Raw genomic sequence first — 23352 nt, forward strand, 5'->3', positions numbered from 1 at the left:
ATGCTACAGAATGGACTCTCATATTCTTCCATAAAGATACATGCTTCAGCTATTTCAGCTAGATATAACACTGATCCGCCTGTGTTTTCACATCCTTTGTTAAGGCAATTCCTCAGGGAATCAAGAACATTAAGCCACCAAGAAAGGCTCCAGTGCCAACTTGGGACCTCAACTTTGTCCTAGAAAAACTGACTCTACCTCCCTTTGAGCCAGCAGCTTCAGTGGACTTACAATTTCTCTCATGGAAGACAGCTTTCCTGTTGGCAATTACCTCAGCAAGAAGGGTTTCGAACTACAGGCCCTAATGGCAATACCACCTCATAATCTTTCACAGAGACAGGGTCTCCTTAAGAACCAACCCTACTTTTATGCCAAAGGTGGTATCTAGGGTTTCTTTAAATCAAGCTATTCACCTGCCTACTTTCTTCCCCAATCCTGAGAGCTAAGGGGAAAGACTGTTGCATACCTTGGACATTCACAGACAACTTCGCTACTACCTGGACAGAACCAAGACCAGTAGGAAGTCTGATCAGCTTTTTGTAGCTTACGCCCCTGGAGTACAAGGAAAAGCAATTTCCAAACAGACTATTTCAACATGGATTGGACATTGCATCAGATTTTGTTATTCCTTCCATGGGAAGAATGTTCCAGCCAATGTCAGACCACACTCCACCAGAGCTACAGCCACCTCTACAGCATTCTTAAGAGGGGTGCCTACAAAAGACATTCTAGAAGCTGCTACATGGAGCTCCATGCATACATTCTCCAAACACTACAATCTCCCTTTATACTCCAGATCCAGAGCAGGCTTTGCTTCGCAGTCCTGCAGGGTTTGATTGCCACACCATCTCTTTCCTAGAGCATTCCTCCTCCCCCAGCTAAGCTATGGTATTCAACCCATATGTTATGACTGCAGTTTCATTCTTGAAGGACATAGTACAGTTTTGTACCTACCATAAATGTAGATGTCCGATAGATATGCAACTGCAGTCGGATTTTCCCTCCCTCCATACCCCTCTATGCCTTGGATCCACTCCTATCCCTGTTTCTCTTAGCTGGGGATATCTGTTATGGTGTATCTGTTTATTGCTTACTTATTTGTCTGGAATCCTGTTTTTGTCTTCCAATTTGATTACAGCCTTCCTTGGAGGGCACCTGGCATCTGGGGCAAGAAACACTGAAGAAAATGGCGTCGGCTGATGCTTATATACTCCAGCCGCTCTGACGTCGGAGAGAAATGCGACATCAGCCGACGTCGGACCCAGACTTTGAAATCCGGCCGACCGAGGGCTGCCTGAGGCAGGACAACCCATATGTTATAACTGTAGTTGCATATCTATCGGACATCTACATTTATGGTAGGTACAAAACTGTACTTTTTTTTCCTGTTTGAATGGCTGGTGAACCTTTCAAGTCTCATTGGCCTCCACTATTGACCTTATGAACTGCCACTACCATCCACAGAGTTTACTAGGCAAGCCCTTGCCAGCAACAGAAAGCACGTCAACTTCACCCCCAACACACACACAGACACATGTGCCTTTACTGCAACCTGTTGTATTTCATGTTAATGCAGGTGTCATGCATCATCCACTTATGAAACCACATTGGTGTGGTAAAACGTACTAAGTTCCTAGTTTATAAGGCCCTTGTTCTCCTTAGCCACTGGAGAAATGGCCTTTTCCAAGGCTGCTCAGTTTTATGTAACCCTTCGTCTCTTTAGGAATGACTAGGTATGACAGAGGGAATGAATGTTTTCCCTGGAGTGTGCTAGAAGCTAGGTAGTTGAGCTAAGGAGGACCAAATGCATAGGAGTGAGTGTTCCAGCTTTTGAAAAAAATTGCCTGATCTCCTCTTAATATTTACAAATGTCAGCTTTAGGGCCACTATCTAGTCATCTTTTGTTAGCATCTGTTTTCTATGTGCCTCTATCTCTGTTTATAATTGGTCGTGTTTGAAATTATAATTTAATATTGTTTCCCTTATTACACACAGCATACTTCACTGCAGGCCTGAATCTTGTTTCATTTTGTCTTGTCCTGTATGACTGGAACTCTGCATTTCCTGTGGAACTTGTGTGTACATCTAAATCTGTTCTTTCAAATGTATGGTTTCTACTTGGGTTGTGGTTGAAAAAGATCATTTTGTAAGTCTACATATGTAGTTAATGTAATAAAAGTATGTTTAAAAAAAATTTACATTAATGCAGATGGAAGGACAAAGGACGGCAGCATAGCTTCTTAGCCTAGCTAGCACTATTTTGCAGTTTATTATAAACACATAATATGTGTGTGTGTGTGTGTGTGTGTGTGTGTAATATAAAAATGCATATTTTATTTGGTCTTCCTTAGCTCGACTTGTGGCTTCTCCCACACTCCGGTGAAACCATTAATTCGCTTTGTTGTATATAGTCACATTTGATACCCCACATCACCCTGTGGGAACCCCTTCGTCTGCAGAGACAGTTTGCCTATATGGTGCTCTGATGCCACCAGATGAGTCAGATGAGTTGTCATGCGTGGCTGGTTTATCTGTTTATTTCACTGGCTGATTAACCTCATCAGTGAGGTAAGTTAATAGAAAACTGTGAAATGTATTAAATTTTACAAGTTCATGCAACACCATAAAAACATTTTCAAAACTCCAGTGACTTTTGGACTAGTATCTTTGAGTCTGTTGACTAATCAGCTAAACATATAATTTTCTTACCCCATACTTCATTAATAACTGTGAATCATCTGTCTTTTCCTCTGCTCCTTCTTCCCCTTCCTAACCTTATAGCATAAACCTTTTTTTCTTCATACTTGCCGTTTCTCATTTAGGGTTGTATCTTTAGTCAGTCTTGCTGTATATAACCTAAATAGACACAGATTATTGTACATAGTTCTGTGTAGTTGCTTTTAAGTAGTAATATTTTTGTTTATTTCTATGGTATTTGTTCAGTGTTTGTCTTTTTAATAATTCTGTTTTATGTTCTTAAAAGCTTCATAAACAATGTCAGGCTGAGTGATTATGAGCTGTAGCCATTATTGCCCTGACAAAAATGTAAATATAAAGAATAAAAATACCCCATGATCCATTTCACCTTGAGACTGTACAGCCGTTCACCAGTTAGAACTTCAAGCAGTGGGACTTGAGCTGAACCCTCCTGTTTGGATGGGCAAGCTGGTTGGCGTTTCACTTCCATTCCTTCCTGGCTACACTCTTCAGTACCCTCACCCACTACCTGAACCTGGGTGAGCTGGAGTGGTTTCTGTTTTTTCCATCACAAAGCACTGATGTTGTAAGGAGTTGGAAAGGGAGATGTGCTAGGAGGAGAGTGGACAAAAAATTAAGCTGGATGTTAATTATTGTTTTTTATTGTAACAGATGCATTCTCTTCAGTAACTAGAAGCAAGAAAACCGAAGATCAGGTGTTTGACTCATCACATTATTTTAGCCATATTCCTTCTGAGGACAACAAAGAAAATGATGTTAACATGTATGTACCTTTACATTATATGTCATAGTTTGAATCTGTGTTATGTCCTTAACTCCTTGGTAGCAGAGGTATAGAAAAGACTTGTCTAGATTTTATCAGTTTGCTACTTGTATAACTATGGGTAGTTTAGGATATTTTCAAAATTTTGAAAATATTTTGTAACACTTTACTATCAAAACATAATGAATCTCCTGGCAGACTTGATTTGTATCTCACCGGGAGTTTTAGGTACCTTTGCATTTCTGAGCATATTAAGATATACTTTAGATTTTCTTCCATTTAGTCAAAACTATAATCAAGTAGCATACTTTTGCCACTTGTATAAATGTCTTTCAGTTGTGCTTTTTGCAGTAGTAGCAGTTTTCTTTATTTCTTGCTATTTCATCTTTTCCTTTTGCCTGATAAATGAGTAAATGATAGCAGTTGAATAGGTGCTGATTTTGATTTGAACTTTTCCTGGATGCATATTTTTCTTGGTGGTCATTCCAAATTTTGCTTCTGTAAGTTGGACAATATATCGACCAGTATTAACCCTCCACTTGTGTTCTGCACTTGATTGACTTTCCTGTAGGTGTCTGGAATCTAGATTCTGTCCCATCATTGGTTATATCTACCCAGTGAGTCTTATTACAGTGGATAGACGCCATGAAACTTAACAGAGTAGTAAAATGTATGAGGAAACCTGGTGCTTTCAGGGCATCTATATCACGTTATCGAAAGTTTACTTAAATCAATAAAGGTCAAACATTATTGATGAAGTAAAACATCGAATAATGTAAAAAAAATAAATAAATGGCTGTGCCCCCCCCCGTACTTAAATATACCAACTCCGAGACCGCACTACATTGAGGTAAATGGAAATCTCCCCTTACGGAGATTTCCGTTTACTTGCACGATGTTGTTCACTTTCGATATTGTCGTGCCAACAATATCAGACTCTATATTGCCAGATTACAACAACGTGAAGTAGACCCGCTTTCAGGTTAGATGCAACCCTATAATTTTGGACAGCGCAGTGGTTTGCATTGTCGCCTCACAGTATGAGTTTTCACGATTCGTTTCTCAGCTGGGGGTGCCTTCTGTGTGGAGTCTGCATATCTTCCCTGTGTTAGTGTGGGTTTCCTGTGGGTGCTCTGGTTTCCTCCTGCTTTACAAAGACAGGCTTCTCAAGACACAGGCATTAGCTAAATTATTATTGAGCCCAGCCTACAAGGAATTGGTGCCAACAGCCCAACCCGCACCATTATCGATTCCTCCTCCTACGACTGAGTTCGGAGCTGGAGTGCATAGCAGTCTTTGTGGTGGAACTGTCTGCTCCAATTACCACTGGTCTGTCGGTTCAGAGTGCCTCTCCGATCTCTTTGTTGTCTCAGTCTATCGGGGGATCTGGGGGCCGATGATCTCTCTCGTTGGCTCCGAGGGGGGGAGTGGCATCGGATCCTTGTCCAACCCTGCTCGGGGCTTCGGCGCAGGTGAGCTCAGCTCCTACATCTGCCTTGGGGCCATAGCCCTCTGTTCAGAGGAAATCTTCAGGCTCTTCGGAACCGGGGACTCTTTCAGGCTGGGACAGCAGTGCCTTTGAGGTGATGAGTGTGTTGTCCTCTGAGACCGCCCCACCCTCTGTTCCATTGGCTCCTACTCTTTGGGTGCCTGAGTCTGCCCCCACCCCCAACCGTAGGGAGCCCATACTCTAGGGCGCCCCATTGGGCGACCCCCACCTCTTCTGAAACTTCCCTGAGCACCCGTCGGAGGAGGTCCCTCTGAGGAGAAAATGCAAGAAGCATTTGGACTCCCATGAGTCTCTCACGTTAGACACGGACTTGAAGGACTCTGAAGGGTCCCCACTGTCCCTCTCTGGGGATGTCTGTTTTTCAGACATGCTGGAAATCCCTTGCCCCTTTGAGGACGAATCTGTGTACCTGGATGCATTTGGTTCCCAGCCCTTTACCTCTTGGGTGTCTCCACCTTTCGACCCTCTGCTGGCCTTAGTGAGTCGGAAGGCGTGGAGCTCCCCAGAGACTATGGAACTAGTTCCGAGGAGGCTCAATAAATTCATAACTGTTCCAGAGGACAGGTCCTTCCTATTTAAGGGTGTGCCTGTTGATGCTATGCTGGTGGCGGCAGCCATCAAGAAAGAATTAGCGGAGACGACTTCTGTCCATCTGCCGAGCAAAGAGTCTTATACGATGGACAGGTATGGGAAGCGTATGTTTGCTTCAGTGACCTTTACTCTCAGGTCGCTGAATTATTTGTTCCACTATACACACCTTCAAAGGGATCTCCTAAAGGAACTAGGAGATACCCTACAGGATCCTACAGCTGAAGGAGCTGCGAGCAAGGCAGCTTCACAGCTTGCGAATTTGACATCTATAGTTAACTCCTCCATACGGCTGAACTCTTACGCGGCAGATGGAGTGAGTTAGGGCAGCAGGCACAGGAGTTACTTTACATAGACACTCCTGGATGCACCTTTGTCAATTTGCAGAGCTCTTCAAGTCCTCCTTTACCAACACCCCCTTTGATGGCTTGTGTCTGTTCGGGCCTCGGGTAAAAGAGACTTACCAGGTGTGAATGGGATGGCAAAACTCTCTCTGCCATGGGAGTATGTTTTTCCGCTCCCTCTAGACCTTAACTCAAGCGTCAGAAGAGCGGGACGATGTGGTTCAGAAAATCCCAGGGAGTTTCGCCTGACACACGTGAAGATTTTTTTCCCCCAGGGCAGAAGGCGAAATAATAGGAAATGCCGATCCCGCTGCGGGGGGGGTGCAGCATCAAGCTGACAGAGATGCCTTCTCTGGCAGGCTTTCCAGAGCTCCTGAAAGGCGGCCCAATTGTCCGCTGTGGAGGCAGTCGAGGGCAGATTATCCCAGTACCCAAAAGACTCTCAAACAGTCATGGAAGATACATGGGTACTGTCGATAATATACATGGGTTACAAAATTCTTTTCTCCAAACCACCCCTACAACAATTCAGCGCTCACTCGCAGATGTTCCAACCAGTCTTCAGCATCAAGCAAACCTAGAAGTTCAAAGGTTGCTAGGAAAAAGAGCCATCCAAGAAGTCCCCGCAGACCAAATCGAATCCAGAACTTACTCATGGTTCTTTTTAGTTCCAAAAAAGACGGAACTGGAGGCCCACTTTGGATCTCGGCAAACTCAACAAATCAGTCAAGAAAACATGTTCCAGTGGTAACACTGCAGTCCGTTCTTCCCTTTTTGGGTAAGGACAATTGGATGTGCTCCATCAATGTCCAGGATGTGTACTACCATATAAAAATGGACAGGTGGTCCAGGAGGTACTTACGCTTCTGTCTGGGAGCCAGTTGTTACCAGTTCAGAGCTTTGCCCTTTGGTCACACCACAACCTCCAGGGTGTTCACCAAATGTATGGCAGTAGTCACGGCTCATCTGAGGCGTCTAGGATTTTGGGTGTTTCCATATCTAGACTGGCTCCTCACTGCCCCCACCAAGCATCAACTGATTGAGGCACGGGACTCAACTATTCACACCTGTACACAACTAGACATCATCATCATCATCATAAACTATGAAAAGTCTGCCTTGTTGCCTTGTCAGTATATTACATTTATAGGGGCAGATTTAGACAGAAGGGCCATGGTAGCAAAACTGCCTCATGAAATAGTGTTAACCATTCGTCAAGTGTTATTCTTCATGAAAAGGAAGAGAATCCAGGCAAGATTTATTCTCAGGGTCTTTGGTTCGATGGCTGCCATGATTACCTTGGTCCCTATGGAATGCTTCCACATGAGAATTCTGCAGTGGCTCCTGTTGGCTCAGTGTTCATTCCAGGATTTACCAATGTCACATCCGATTTGGATCATGGAGTCATGCAAGAAGAATTTAGCATGGTGGCTTCACTCCCCTCTGGTATCAATGGGCAGACTATTTCTAACCCTCCAACCTGTAGCCACTGTGACCATGGATGCTTCCCAGATAGGGTGGGGGGTGGCATTATCTGGGACAGACTGTTCACAGGACTTGTGCAAGTGGTACTCATGTTCTTGCCATCAATGTCCTAGAGAGGAGAGTGGTGCTTCTAGCTTTGCAAGTACTTAGACTGTCTACCTATGGGGACTGTAGCAATTTAGACAGACAATATGTCTGTAGTATGGTACATCAACGAACAGGGTGGAACCGGGTTTTATCCCGTGTGCTGAGAGGCTCTACAAGTATGGCAGTGGGCAATGTCTTCCCAATACTTTCTGGTCGCAATGCACATTCTGGGGAATTCCTACGTGATAGCAGACAAGCTCAGCAGGGCTATTCTGATGCCTCACGAGTGGTTCCTGAAACAGGAGGTTGCAAAGCTGATTTTTCACAAATTGGGCCAGCCATGCTGCAATCTTTTTGCCACTCCCCTCAAAAGAAAATGCAGCAGCTACTTTGCACTAGTCCCACCACTGGGACAGTTGCTTAGGGATGCAGTGGTTCATAGTTGGCCCCCAGGACTGCTTTATGCCTTCCCACCATTCCCCCTGATCCCCAAGGTTCTTCAGAAAGCACAGTCATTGGGTTGCAAGTTGATCCTCATTGCTCCTTACTGGCCTCGACAGATTTGGCTCCTATTCCTATGGCCTCCTTTGCAAGGAGAGCCTTGGATACTGGACCTGGTTCCGGATCTCCTGACCCATCCGTCCATACTCAAGCTGACTGCTTGGTTTCTCCACTTCCAGTCTTAGCCAGGCTCTGATGTTTCCCCATCAGTTCAACACATTTTGATTTCATCCCATAAACCCACTGCAAGAAAACTTTATGCTAGTAAATGGAAGAGGTTCACTTGTTGGGCAAAAAAGAATGACATTGATCCTTTTACTCCCCCATTTATAAGATTCTGGATTTCCTTGCTGAAACATTTGAACGAGGAACAGCAGCAGCTACTATCCAAGTTCAGCTAGCTGCCATTTCTAATTTTCGTGTAGGAGAAATGGGATCTAACATCATGTCCCACAGACTAAGTAAAGCATTCCTAAGATACTACCCTCATAATCTCTTCAATAAGAGAACCCCCCCCGGATTTAAATCTAGTTTTAGGTTTATTCCCCCCCCCCCCTTCAAGCCAGCTGCTTCTTGCCCTTTGAAGTTTTTGATATGGAAGGCCTTTTTCTTAACCGTCATTACTTCAGCTAGAGGGTTTCAGAGTTACAGGCCTTGACTATATTTGTCCCTCGTACTTGATTTTCCACAAAGATGGTCTTTCAGAACCAGTCCCTCCTATTCACCCAAGGTGTGTTCAGAGCACAATTTAATTCAATCCATAGAGCTTTCCTGTATTCTTCCCCAATTATGGCAACAAGCCAGAGTATAAGCTCCATCAATTGGACGTTCCTAGACCGTTACATTTTTTTTTTACTCAGGACTAAGGATTTCAGAAAATCTGATCAATTGTTTATATCCTTTGCAGACAACAAGAAAGGTTGTCCAGTCTTGAAAGTGACCTTATCAAAGTGGCTTTCAGACGCTATCATCCATGTCTACGCTTTGTGGAACAAAGAACTTCCAGGAAAAATTAAAGGACACTCAGCTAGGGCCTTGGCTACTTCTATTGCTTTTCAAGCCAAACTGCCTTTAGATTCAATCTGTGTGGCAGCTACACAGGCTAATCCTCATACCTTTATCTCTCATTACAAAGTAGATGTGGCCTCCCAGGACAGGGCATCCTTTGATTCCACGGTCATGAAGAGCCTCTTCCAGTGAGCCACCCAGGATATAGGTGCTGGGGACGCTGTCCCAATCAGCAAGAATGGAGGCGAGATGCGGACAACATAACATGAAGTTATGTATTCACCATAACGTTCCGTGTTTGTTGTCCTTCAACTCTCCTTCCTTCTTGTGTCCCACACTCCTTCCCCCTCCTGGAGGATCAAGAGTTTTTCTTCCCTTTTGTTTGGCTACACTGGCTGAGTTCCCTTTTGCATACCAGTTGGTTAGACCTAGCCTTTCCTTCCTTTCTCTTTGGTGATGATTACACACTCCTATGCGGGTCCTTTTCTCATAAGTAAGTTTAGTAAAAATTTGCACCTATTTAGTCTGGGTTATCATAAATGAGATCTGGGTAACTACCGCTAGGCATGTTGGGATGGGGGCTAGCGAGCCAGTAAAAAGCTCTCGCGCTATAGTATACGGCCGAGTCGGAGGCGAGGATTGGCTCCGAACCCAACCAGCAAGAAGGAAGATGAGATGAAGGACAACAAACCTGGAACATTATGGTGAATGCATAACTTCGTTTTTAATTGCTTTAGTATGTACTGTTGCATCGTACATGACACCTGACATCCATTCAAGTCAGGTGTGTCCAAGTCTGTAGGCTTTTCTAGACTAGTAACACTACACAACTTATGCACATAAGCACAATACTTGTTTGGTTTAAGAAATATATTTGGAATCTGTTGGAGAATTCAATACTGACCACTGTTTTCTTTAGTTTAATATTTTAGTGAGCACTTTTCCTAGAGCTGTAAGGTATGTATTTGTCTGTAAACTTTAATTTTGTTCTGCCTTCTTCTGCCTAGCAAGTTTGGGCTACCAAAGGGATTGTTTTAATTGTTTCCTTATAAGTAATATTTACATCATTAGCTATCGGTGTTTGTTTTTGTTTCTGTCGCATGCATATCTTGAACATAGCTGCAAAGAAATGAGCTTATCAATTTTACCAGCAAAAGGTTAATATTTTACATTTTCACGTTTGTCCTTAAGATAAAACCAGTTGATTGCACATGTTCATTGGTTGGTACTTTGGAATATGTAGGACAATAAGAGCTTAAGCAAAATAAGCCCCTTGAAATAGTAGGGTTGTTTTTTGTCTGCAAGGATATGCAGCATTATCCATGGGAGAATTTCAAGATTAACTTTGAAAGTGGCCAGAGTACTACTTTGACATATAGGAGGAGCTTGATGTTCATCGTGTTACCCTGCTGCAGTCATCACACTTGGGTTATCCTGCCGTCAGGCGGTCCCGCAGTCGGCCCGAATTCCAAAGTCTTGGTCCGGTGTCGGTTGCTGTCGCTTCCTCCCTGACGTCAGTGCGCCAGGGGTATACAAGAGGCATCCGACGCCATTTTCTTCAGTCTTTCTTGCCGCGCGGTGCCCGAAGCAGAAGCAGATGTTCATCATGCATACAGCTGCAGTCATAACAGATGGGTTCTCCTGCCGTCAGGCGGATCCTCGGTCGGCCGAATTCCAAAGTCTAGGTCCGGCGTCGGTTGTCGTCGCTTCTTCCCTGACGTCAGTGCGACAGGGGTATAAAAGAACCAGCCGATGCCATTTTCTTCAGTCTTTCTTGCCGCGCGGTGCCCGAAGCAGAAGCAGTTCGCAAGTGCCGGTCGGCCAGCTCCTGAGATTACGAAAAATTTGGAAACTGAAGTCTTCTTAAAAGCTAAGTACCCCGTTGGGGAAACTTTTCTTGCCTCAGACCGATGTCAGACAAAGTTAATTGTATTTCTTGTGGAAAGCAAATATCGCATAAGGATTTCCATTCCCTCTGTATACCTTGTTTAGGCCCAGACCACGACGTCTCGGTCTGTCGCTTTTGTGCTACATTCAACAAACGCACTATTAAGCATCAGGCAGAGTTCGCCCAGCATTTCTTTGGGAAAGCATTTAACTATACTATGTCGTTGGATACTCCGACTCCGGTTTTGTCTAAAAACGCAAAGACAAGGACCGACACTCGAGGTCCGCGGCCTCTACCGACACCACGCCAAAGCCGACTACATGTGGTCCGGTTCTCAGCGAGGCGCCTACACAGCCCCTGGTTACCGACGACACATCTTTGGCGGTGTCTCCTGTACCCGAGGTCGCAGGCTCCTCGGCCCACACCCCGACTACAGATACCGAAGCCACTCTTGGCGTTGAAACACAGAATGTGGACAGGTCCACCTCCACTCAAGGTGTCTTCAGACCTTCCTCTTTCTCCATCAAGGCTTTCACCAAGTCTAAAGCAACCATGCACCCTAAGAGACCAGCTACACAGGGCCCATCTTCAGGCCCCATGCCTAAGAAACAGATGCTTAAAATGGCTGAGGATTTAATTACTCTAATCAGAGGATGTTATGTGATCCTATCTCGCCTACATTCTGAATGATGGGTTCGGAGCCGATCCCTCGGCTCGGCACGCTTATGCCAAAGAGCGAAGTCTCTTATTGGCTGAGCTTACTATATCCCAGGATGCACCACCACCAGTCCCCCAGATCTCGCTTCCCTGCGAAGACGTGGTCTCGAGCTGGCTGGGCTGAGTAGCTTTTACTAACTACTTTTTCTGTCAGTTTTTTGCTCTTTTATATCACAAAAGCTGTTTTAACGGCTATCGCCTTTGTGTACGTTTGAATTTGTGAAATTTGTTGTGTGTGATTGGGTTGAGTTTGTTTCGGCCCCCCTTACAATCCGGGGCCTTTCCGGTCAACCTTTGTAAACTTTCCAGGGTCTCAAGCCTTTAGTGGTTTAGAGTTCCCTGTCATTACAGCTAAGGTTTGTGTTTTAAACTATTACTGTAAGCCTTAGTTTTTTTTTCACAAGCGAATCTATATAGTTGTTAAATTTCCTGTCAGAAGTTGTTTAACATCATGTCTCAAACCCCTAGGCCTTCGGGCTTTAAAAAATGTTCGAAATGTGCTTTTAAGATGTCTGTTACTGATGATCATTTGCTCTGTGTATATTGTCTAGGGGCAAAGCACTTGCAGGAGTCATGCAGCATATGTCACGCCTTTTCCTCAAGGGTCCTCCAGGAGAGGAAAAATAAATTGATTCTTAAGGGGTTAATTAAACCCTCTTTTGAAGAAGCCTTGGCATCCTCCGGCTCCTGCCAAAGAAAAGGGCTTCGGTTCCGACCAGTCCGTCGGATCCGACTGCCAAGAGACCTAGGCAGGCCTCTCCTTGGCTCCAAGACTTGGGCCGAGGTCGAACGGTCTGCCTCGATGCCACCAGTATCGACTCCTCTGGCTTGGAGCCGATGGCTGGGGCATCGAGGCGGGTCACCTTCGGCTGCACTGCTCTCGGGCCGACAAGTCGCCCGCTCAGACACTTCCTCGGTGCCAGTCTACCTCGGCACCGATGGAATCTGGTGTGAGTATTTCCTCGGCGCCGATTCTCATCGAGTCGCCTGAGCCGGTCCCCTAGTCCCTTGGGGCCGAGGAGAGGTCTTCTCGAACCCGTTCTGTTTCCTCTCGGTCTTGAGGATGTCGGATTCTGATATAGACAGGGTGCTCCAAAGACTGTTCCAGTCCCCAGTCTTCCAAAAATTTGTTTCGTTCCGACCCAGTTGGCTTGAGCCGATGACCATGACCCACCCATTGCCATTCCTCCTCCGACTGCTTGCTCCGGAGCAGGTGCTCTTGGAGCGGTGGAGATCTCAGGGTCGGCTCCGACCCTTACTCCAACCGGCCCTCGGGTCCGAGTTTGGTACGGACTTCTTGCTGGACCCGGGTGATGTTTGGGACCCATGCTTTCGGTTCAGCCTCCTCTCGGTGCTTGACTGAGGACTTCCGTCTACTATCATGGCTCGACCGGACACTCCCAGGATTCTGGGGTCCGGCTTTCAGGGCCATGAGGAGTGCCTTGGCCAAGTCCTCTTGCCATCTCTCCGGTTTACCAGCACCTTCCTGGGCGTGGAGACTGGGTCTTTGGCAGTTCCCCTGTCCGTAGCCAGCGGAGCCCCGAGGCCTGAGGTTACCCCAGTGGGGTTCCCCTCCTCCTGAGGGTTCTTGGAGTTGTCTTCAGAGGAACCCCCAAGGAAGAGATCGTGCAAGAGGAAGCACGTGGACTCCCGAGTCTATTACATCGACACTGATATGGATGATGCGGAGGGTCCCAGTCGTCCTCGGATGATGTCTCATTTGCGGACATCTTAGAGATCCTCAAACAACGAGGCGGCTGGATATCCAAACCCCCTCTGCTGATCAGTGCTCCTCAAGGCCTTTGGGGCTCAGCCCTCCGCCTCCTGGGTGTCTCCGCCCTTGACGAGCTTCTGGATTTAGTTTGTCGAAGGCGTGGGAACATCCAGATACCGTGGAACCAGTCCCTTCGTCCAAATAAATTCTTATCTGCACCCCGAGAAGGAGTTCCTTACTAAAGGCGTGGCTGTAGATGCCATGGTGGTGGCATCTGCTACACAACAGGACGTGGCAGAGGCTTCAGTCTATCCATCCTCCTAATAAGGAGTCTAGGAGTATGGATAGGTGCAGGAGCGACCCTGACTTCAGCGGCCTTTACCTTAAGGTCTCTGAACTATTTGGCACATTTCACAAGGCTTCAGAGGGATCTGGTCAAGGAGTTGTCAGATTCCTCTCGGTAACCTACCTGAGCAGCTAGCCCAGTCCGTTAGCTCTCAGTTGGCTATCCTTACGTCAATTTCTAACTCGTCCATGAGGCTCATTTCCTATGCGGCAAGGGGCGGGTAAGCGCAGGCACAGGCGTGGCTCGTGAACAAGCCTGGCTCCGCTTGTGTCAGTTCTGGAGGCCTTAAAGTCTTCCTTCGCGACGCTCCTTTGATGGGTCCTCATTGTTTGGACCCAAGGTGAAAGACACCCTTACCGCTGTGAGCAAGAGGGAAAACTTTATCTGCCGTTGGTGCCCGTTATTCCACTCCTTCGGCCTTACCCCAAGGCTAAGGAGGGAAAATGTGGTTCGAAAATCTCGCAAGTTTTTTCCCAACAGCAGGAAGATTCCCGTCCAGAGGCAGAGGCGGGAAATTTTTCAGGGAGACGCCGTCCCAGAGGCGGAGGGCCCCGCAATTCTGGAGACCGAGTCCTTTCGTGGCTCTTCAGCCTCCCACCCATGAGGGATTGCCCGGCTGTGCTGCTCGAGCCAGTCGGGTGTCGTTCGCCAAGCACCTAAATGCCTGGGAGTCAATCACTCAGGACAGATGGGTGCGGATCGCGGAGGTTACTCCATCCCATTCAAATACTCACCCCGCCCAAGAGAATCCCGGACCCACCACCCAGTCAAAGGGAAATAGCAGCCGCGAAGCTTTAAAGCTGCTAGAAAAGGAGTCATCCAACGGTCCCCTCAGACCAGATCGGATCAGGAAATTACTCCAGGTTCTTTTAGTGCCAAAAGACAGGGGACCTGAGACCAATATTGGATCTCAGCAGACTGAACCAATCCGTCACGAAATCCAAATTCGAATGGTCACGTTACAATCCATTCTCCGTTATTGGAGAAGGATGTTTGGATGTGCTCCATAGACCTCAAGGACGCCTATTATCACATACCGATACATCAGGCGTCCAGAAGGTATCTGCTTCAGCCTGGGAGTCGGTCATTACCAATTTTGTGCTCTGCCCTTTGGTCTCACCACAGCCCCAGGGTGTTCACCAAGTGTTTGGCAGTAGTGACGGCTCACCTGAGAAGTCTTGGATTCCAAGTGTTTCCCTATCTCGACGACTGGCTCCTGACTGCCACCACCAGGCATCTACTAATGGACAACCTCAAAGCCACCATCTCCCTGGGTGTTTCCCTAGGGATTACATTCAATTGGTCAAAGTCTGTCTTGCTGCCCTCTCAGCATAAAGTTTATAGGAGCAGAGATAGACTCAAGATTGATGCGCGTATTTCTTCCTGCCGAAAGGATCCGAACTTTACAGGGCCAAGTTCAAGCTCTAATCTCGAGATCCAAAGCCCCAGCCAGGATGGCCCTACAGGTTTTAGGCTCAATGTCTGCCACGGTTCTTTTAGTTCCTCTAGCAAGATTACACATGAGGATTCTTCAGTGGCTCTTGTCAACTCAATGGTCCTTTCAGGATCTTCCCCTCAATCATCAAATCATGATTACGGAAATATGCAAAGGGACCTTCGCTGGTGGCTTCAGACATCCAACTTGGATCGGGAAAACCCTTTGTTCTCCCTCCAGTGGTCACCCTGACGACAGATGCCTCCCAGATAGGGTGGGGGCATTGTCTGGGCAGGCTAGTTCAGGGCTCCTGGCTTCCACGGCTCTTCTCCACATCAACGTGTTGGAGATGAGGGCTGTACTTCTGTCCCTACAGGCCTTACACAAGTTTCTTCCTCAGGGCATCATCGCCATCCACACAGACAACATGTCGGTGGTTTGGTATCTGAACAAACAAGGTGGGACCAGATCGTACCCCTTTGCAGAGAGGCCATGAGAGTGTGGGAATGGGCGGTAGCTACCAACCGCTTCTTGGTAGCGACCCACATCCCGGAAAGTCAAATATATTGGCGGACAAATTAAGCAGGACAATTCTCTCTCCTCACGAATGGTCTCTAAACTACACAGTAGCAGCCCAGGTTTTCAAGAGATGGGGGACGCCGTGCTGCGACCTATTTGCAACTCCACAAAACACCAAGTGCCAGAGGTTCTTCTCCTTGATTCCACATCAGGGAGGACCAGCCATGGATGCTCTAGCACAACCTTGGCCAACAGGGCTACTTTATGCCTTTCCTCCAATTCCACTCCTTCCAAAAGTTATTCAAAAAGCTTCTCAACTGGGGTCTTCAATGATTCTGATTGCCCCATACTGGCCTCGTCAGATATGGTTTCCTTACCTGAAAAAGCATGCAGTGGACGATCCGTGGACCTTAGACCGGATCCCGGATTTGCTAATCCATCAGTCGGGACATTGGCATCAGTCCCTTCAATCTCTAAGATTAACAGCTTGGTTCCTCCACTTCCAACCTTAGTTAGAAGGCACACACTAGACCCGGAAGTTGTTCACATTTTATCTTCGGCCCACAAACCCACCACTAACAAATTGTACCTCAGTAAGTGGAAGAGGTTTGCTATCTGGGCTCAACTCAAGGGCTTAGACCCTATCACTGCTCCTGTCCCAGAGGTTTTGAAATTCTTAACATCCCTGTTTAATCAGGGATCTTCTGTCTCAACTATTAAAGTCCAATTAGCTGCTATATCTAAATTCCATGAATCCACGGATCCTCCTTTGATGAGCAGCAGACTATGCAAAACGTTCATTAAAGGTGCCAGTTTAAGACCACCAGTTTTTCATCCTGCACCTCCGTGGGATCTTGATTTGGTGCTTGCATTAACATCTCCCCTTTGAACCGGCTGCTACATGCAATTAAAATATCTGTCTTGGAAAACGGCATTCTTAGTGGCTATTACCTCTGCAAGAAGAGTCTCAGAGCTTCAAGCCCTGTCTATTAAACCACCGTATTTGATTTTCCACAAGGATAGAGTATCACTTAGGCCTAATCCATCCTTCGTCCCGAAAGTCTGTTCTAGTTTCTGTCTTCAACAATCTCTAGAGCTACCAGTTTTCTTTCCAAAATTCTCTAATGAAGCAGAATACACTCTCCATAAATTGGATGTTCACAGGCAATTACGCTTCTATTTAGACAGGACTCAGCAACTTCGTAAGTCAGACCAGTTGTTTGTGTCCTTCTCAGATAATAAATTGGGCAAAACCATCACAAAAGCTACAATCTCAAAATGGATCAGAGATTGCATAACTCAGGCCTACTCTTCTTGAATAAACAACTTACATCATCTATCAAAGCTCATTCTACCAGAGCTATGGCTACTTCTATAGCCTTTCATTCCAAGCTCGCTATATCGGAAATTTGTGCTGCGGCTACTTGGTCTAACCCGCACACTTTCATTTCCCACTACAAATTGGATGTGGCATCTAAAGGACGAGCATCATTTGGTTCCACGGTACTCAGGAGTGTTTTCCAGTGAGCCACCCAGGATTCAGGTGCTAGGGACGCTGTCCCATCATTCAGAATGTAGGCGAGATAGGATCACATAACATCTTTTAGTTATGTACTCACCATAACTTCAGATGTTTGGGATCCATCTCATTCCTGATACCCACCCTCCTTCCCCTGCCTTGCAGATCAGAAGAGATTGAGCGGTTTTGAGCTCCACTGTTTTTATCTTGTTTCATCTGACGATGTTATATAAGCAGGGTATGCATGTGTGCATGTATGCGGACAAACTAGATCTGGGGGACTGGTGGTGGTGCATCCTGGGATATAGTAAGCTCAGCCAATAAGAGACTTCGCTCTTTGGCATAAGCGTGCCGAGTCGGAGCCGAGGGATCGGCTCCGAACCCATCATTCAGAATGTAGGCGAGATGGATCCCAAACATCTGAAGTTATGGTGAGTACATAACTAAAAGTTCTCAGCCACCTCCGGACAAAATGCCCAGAGTGGAGGAAGATTCCCCCTCCTCTGATCAGGGCTCCATTATTTCAGAACACTCTGATGATCAGGAACAGTCTTACTCCCCTTTTGAAGACTCTGATGCAGAGGAGTCTATTCTTTCTGTATCCCCCCCTGAGGATTACCCATTTGGGGAAACTTTGCATACCTTAAGGGAACACTTCCACTGGGAAGGCCAGGATTAATCAGATTCCAAGAAATGGCTCAGGGAATTTCTTTTGTTACCCAGCACAGGCCTCTGGCTATACCTCCTGTCTTGGACATCCTAGATGATGTTTACTCGGAGGCCTACCTTAACCCGGACTCTCTACCTCCACCTCCAGTTAAGCCTGACAGGTACTACAGGGTTCCTGACTCGCATCAATTTCTATACAAAAGCCATGCTGCTGACCTAGAAACCATCTCACAAAGGCCCAAGGGAGTTAAGGCCTCCATTGCCAAAAATCCATCGCCTTCCGAGAGAGAGATTCCAGATCCTTAGAAAGGTGGGGAAAAAAGGTATATACCTCGGCTACCTTATCCATGAGGGCCTTAAACTGTCAGTTTCATATGCTAAAATACCAACAGTTTCTGTTATCTCAATTGAAAAGTAAAATGTCACAACCTGAACAACCAGACTTGAAGGAGTTACAGGATTTGATGCATAGTGCAGAACAAGTGGGTTAAACATACCTTACAATGTGGTTTTGATGCTCTAGAGGCCTCATGTAGAGCTGCTGTTACAGGCTCAGTCATACGCAGGCATGCCTGGCTCAAGGAACACGCCTTGCCTGATCATGTCAAAGCTAAATTACTAGACGCCCCTCTTCAAAAGGATGTACTGTTTGGGGCAAATGCTGAGGAAGTATTACGGAAAATGGAGGAAAAGGCTAAATCAATGCAAACTGTGAGAATTTCTGCAGGTTCAACCCCCACGTTTTAGTAGAAATTGGCCTTCCAAAAACTGGTCCTTTCCTGCCACAGACAGACCCAAAGAGGCAGATACAGGCGCCCGAGGGGCAGAGGACAACCACAAGGATCGTACAGAGGCAGACAATGGCAAGCTCCTACACAAAGAGGTGGTGAGGAGCAAACCCAATGACTTTCCCCTTTGCATGCCAACCAGGTCTCAAATGGCAGCCCCCTTAGGAGGAAAGCTGGCACTATTCTCAAAAAATTGGCATGTTGTCACAAAGGACAAATGGATCCTAGACATTATAAACAGAGGCTACAAATTCCATTTTCATACCCTTCCAAAAATGAGAGGCATGCCAAACCTGCCACACAATCAAAGGGCAGAGGCACAAAAGCAAATTTCAGATCTTATAAACATGAAAGCTATTCAAGAGGTACCTACACACAAACAAGGTCAAGGTTTTTATTCCAGGCTATTTCTGGTGCCAAGGAAGGGAAAAGATTGGAGACCTATTTTGGATCTTTCCATCCTAAACACATTCCTACTGCCAAAATTCAAAATGCTCACTCTACAGCAGCTTCTTCCCATGCTGGGCAAGGAGTCTTGGCTGGTAACATTGGACCTCAAGGAGGCATACCTGCATGTCCCAATCAGACAAAATTGCAGAAGATACCTCAGATTTCTTGCAGGTTCAACCCATTATCAATTTTCTGCATTGCCCTTTGGCTTATCTACTGCACCCAGAGTATTCACGAAATGCCTGGCATCAGTAATTGCCTACTGCAGACTTCAAGGGATACAAATATACCCTTATTTGGACGACTGCCTGATCCAAGCGGACAGCAAGCATATTCTTCTGAAACATCTGGCTTATGTAATAATGTTATTAAACTCTCTGGGATACACAGTCAACAAAGAGAAATCAAGGCTAATACCCTCCCGGAAGATAATTTTCCTGGGTGCCAATTTGGACACAAACACCCAGATGGCCTACCTCACGCCAGAGAAGCAGGGGCAACTAATTCAATATTTCAGAACACTGGCAAATTGCACCAGGCTGACTGCAAGGAAAATCCTGCAGGCTCTGGGATTCATGGCATCTTGCATCTTACTAATCCCATGTGCAAAGCTGCATATGAGAAAACTACAATGGTACCTAAAAAAACATATGGTCTCAGCACAGCCACAGTTTGGAAACAATAATACCACTAATTCCAAGTCTGCAAAAGGAATTTCTGTGGTGGGCTCAAGCATGTCAAACAAACACAGGTCTTCCATTCAGCAAGCCTCAAGCAAATCAAGTCATCACAACAGGCCTCGGACTACGCCTGGGGCGCATGACAGACCGGTGCATTCAGGGCAAATGGTCCCAAAAAGAAAAGCACCTTCACATCAATCAAAAAGAAATGCTAGCAGTAATAAATGCTATTATAGCTTTCAAGGACCTTCTACAACCAGGTCAACTATTGATAAGAACGGACAACACCACAGTTATATGGTACATAAACAAGCAGGGAGGAACACATTCTTATCCCCTATGCAGACTGGCCATGTCACTTTGGAACATGGCCATGGACTTACAAATGGAACTACAAGCACAGTACTTGCCAGGCAAGGAAAACACGCTGGCAGACAACCTGAGCAGGAATATGACAGATCCACACGAATGGAAGTTGCATCCAAAAGTTTTTACAGAAATAATCCAAGAATGGGGAAGGCCAGACCTAGATCTCTTTGCCTCCCACAAAAATCATCAATTGACAAAATTCTGCTCAAGGATCTTCCACCCAAAGGCCTGGAGAGTGGACGCTCTCTCTTTCAGTTGGACATCAATGACAGTTTATGCCTTCCCGCCTCTTCCTCTGCTGTCCAAAGTCCTATTGAAGACCAGAGCAGACAGACCAAAGATGATCCTCATTGCTCCGGACTGGCCAAGGCAACACTGGTACCCACTCCTGAGGAGCCTGACGCATTCCCCACCATGGACCCTGCCTCTAATTCCTCTTCTGACTCAGCACAGCTTCAAAACTCTTCACAGTCAGCTAAAAACACTCAATCTAGCCGCATGGAAGATTACTTAGCATCACAGCAGGCCCTACTCTCCAAGGAGGTGCAGGATGTCAATTTGGAGGCCAGAAGGCCATCAACTAGAAAAGCTTACTCTGCAAAATGGAAACGTTTTTGTGTCTGGAATGAGAAAAAGGGCAAGAATCCTGGAAAACTGAATTTACCTCAGATACTACAATATTTGGCTGAACTGCTAAGCAGTGGACTTTTGTTCTCCTCCATCAAAATCCATGCCTCAGTCATTTCTGCAGAATACAACACTGACGCACCTTTATTCTCTCACCCTGTATTAAGACAGTTCCTCAGAAGGGCTAAGAATTTAAGACCTCGAAGGAAACAACCAATACCTGCTTGGGATCTTAATTTCATTCTGGAAAAACTGACTTTGCCTCCTTTTGAGCCAGCTGCCTCGTCAGATTTGCAATATTTGTCCTGGAAAACAGCTTTCCTTCTGGCTATCACTTCAGCTCGTAGAGGTTTCAGAACTACAGGCTCTCATGGCTGTCCAGCCTTTTATCATCTTCCATCAGGACAGAGTTTCCTTACAAACCAACCCGTCCTTTATGCCTAAAGTGGTATCCAGGGTAGCTTTAAATCAGGCCATACATTTACCTACTTTTTATCCTAATCCTCAAAACAAAGGGGAGAGATTACTACATTCCTTGGACATCCACAGACAACTACGTTATTTGGACAGAACAAAACCTTTCAGAAAATCAGAACAGCTCTTTGTGGCCTATGTGGTAGGAGCTCAAGGAAAGCCAATTTCCAAACAGACAATCTCAAAATGGATAGCCCACTGCATACGCTTTTGCTATTCCTTTCATGGCAAAACTGTACCTACAGGCATTAAAACTCATTCCACCAGGGCCACAGCCACCTCTGCAGCCTTCCTCAGAGGAGTTCCTAGGAAGGATATTTTGGAAGCAGCCACTTGGAGTTCTGTGCATACCTTCTCCAAGCACTACAACCTACCATTATACTCCAAATCTAGAGCAGGCTTTGCCACTGCAGTCTTGCAGGGCATTTTGGCTCCTCCTAGTTCCACCTAGTGCCTACCACCCCTTTCTTAGCTTTGGGATTCTACCCATCTGTTATGACTGCAGCTGTATGCACGATGAACATAGTACAGTTTTGTACCTACCATAAATGTAGATGTTAGAGTGCTAATACAGCTGCAGTCCAGGTTTCCCTCCCTCCTTCCCCTCTAGGGTTATTCTTTTATGGTGTATTTGCTTGCAACTACTGTTTTTTGATTATATTGCATTGCATTATTACATAATTTTATGTATTGCATTCCTTCTGGGGGCACCTGACATCTGGGGCAAGAAAAACTGAAGAAAATGGTGTTGGCTGGTTCTTTTATACCCCTGTCGCACTGACGTCTGGGAAGAAGCGACTACAACCGACGCCAGACCTAGACTTTGGAATTCGGCCGACCGAGGACCCGCCTGACGGCAGGAGAACCCATCTGTTATGACTGCAGCTGTATTAGCACTCGAACATCTACATTTATGATCGGTACAAAACTGTACTTTCGCAGGTGCCGGTCGGCTAACACCTGAGATTTTCGATTTGAATTTCAGTCCGAAGTCTTCAGTAAAGCTAAGTACCCCATTGGGGAACATTTTCTTGCCTCAGTCCGATGTCAGAAAAAGTTAACAATTGCATTTCTTGTGGGAAGCAAATGCCTCATAAGGACTTCCATTCCTATTGTATTCCTTGCCTAGGCCCAGACCACGACGTCACAGGTTGTCGGTTTTACGCTACGTTTAATAAACGAACTATCAAACGCCGTTTTGACTTCGCACGGCATTACTTTGGTAGGAAATTTAATTATATCATGCCGTCGGAGCAGCCGACAACCGCCACTCATAAAAAAATGCAAGGATAAGGACAGGCAGCCTAGGAATAAGCCAGACACTGAGGCCTCAGCTGGGCCTGTCGCCGGTTCTCCGGTTTTCAGTGAGGCGCCTATGCAACCCCTGATGACTGCAGAGCTGGAACCCCAGACAGCTGCGGATTCCCATGTGGAGTCTACTAGGCCGATGCAGCCTTCTACCGACACTGGAGCAGAACTAGACACCGGTGCAACGGAAACACCTTTGGTTTCTGAAGGTGTCTTCAGACCGACTACACTCGCCATTAAATCTTATACTAAACTTAAAACTCCTTTAAAACCAAAGAAATCTGTAATCAGTCTACAGTTCAAGGCCCCATGCCCAAGAAACAGATGCTGAAGATTTGATTACCCTTCTCAGGGGTTCCCATCCCCCTCCTGATAAAAGACCAAGACAAGAGGAGGATTATGCATCCTCTGACCAGGTTTCTCTCTCCTCAGATTCTTCTGAGTAACAGGATTACACTTTTCCACCTTATGAAGATTCTGATGCTGAAGACTATTCCCTCAGCATCTCCCCCTGAAGACTACTCCTTTGGGGAAACTTTACATACCATGAGGGAATATTTCCACTGGGAAGGCCAGGATTGCTCAGATTCTAAGAAAAGGCTCCAAGAGTTCCTTTTACTACCCCAGCACAGACCTCTTGCTATCCCTCCTGTTTGGATATTGTGGATAATGATTACTTGGAGTCTAGTTTTAAATCCAGATTCTCTTCCTCCTGCTCCAGCCAAATCAGACAGATACTACAGAGTACCTGACTCGCACAAATTCCTTTATAAAAGCCCTGTAGCTGACCCAGAAACAATTTCCCAGGGTCCTAAGGTAGCAAAAGCTTCTATGGCTAAAAATCC

At 46.1% G+C, this 23352-nt stretch overlaps 1 protein-coding gene across 2 annotated transcripts in view; it reads left to right on the plus strand.

Moving 5' to 3' along the window:
• Positions 1 to 23352, plus strand: part of LOC122794406 (CTD small phosphatase-like protein 2-B) — a gene marked incomplete at its 5' end in the record, with an annotated part of 676938 nt that overhangs the window by 124660 nt on the left and 528926 nt on the right. For both annotated transcript variants that reach the window (XM_044062775.1, XM_044062783.1), the window contains 1 exon segment: positions 3370 to 3481. In XM_044062775.1, coding sequence (XP_043918710.1) covers positions 3370 to 3481 — 112 coding nt within the window.

This window comes from Protopterus annectens, chromosome 1.part0 (genome assembly GCF_019279795.1).
Source record: "Protopterus annectens isolate FY-2018-M chromosome 1.part0, PAN1.0, whole genome shotgun sequence".
Classification (NCBI taxonomy): Eukaryota; Metazoa; Chordata; order Ceratodontiformes; family Protopteridae; genus Protopterus; species Protopterus annectens.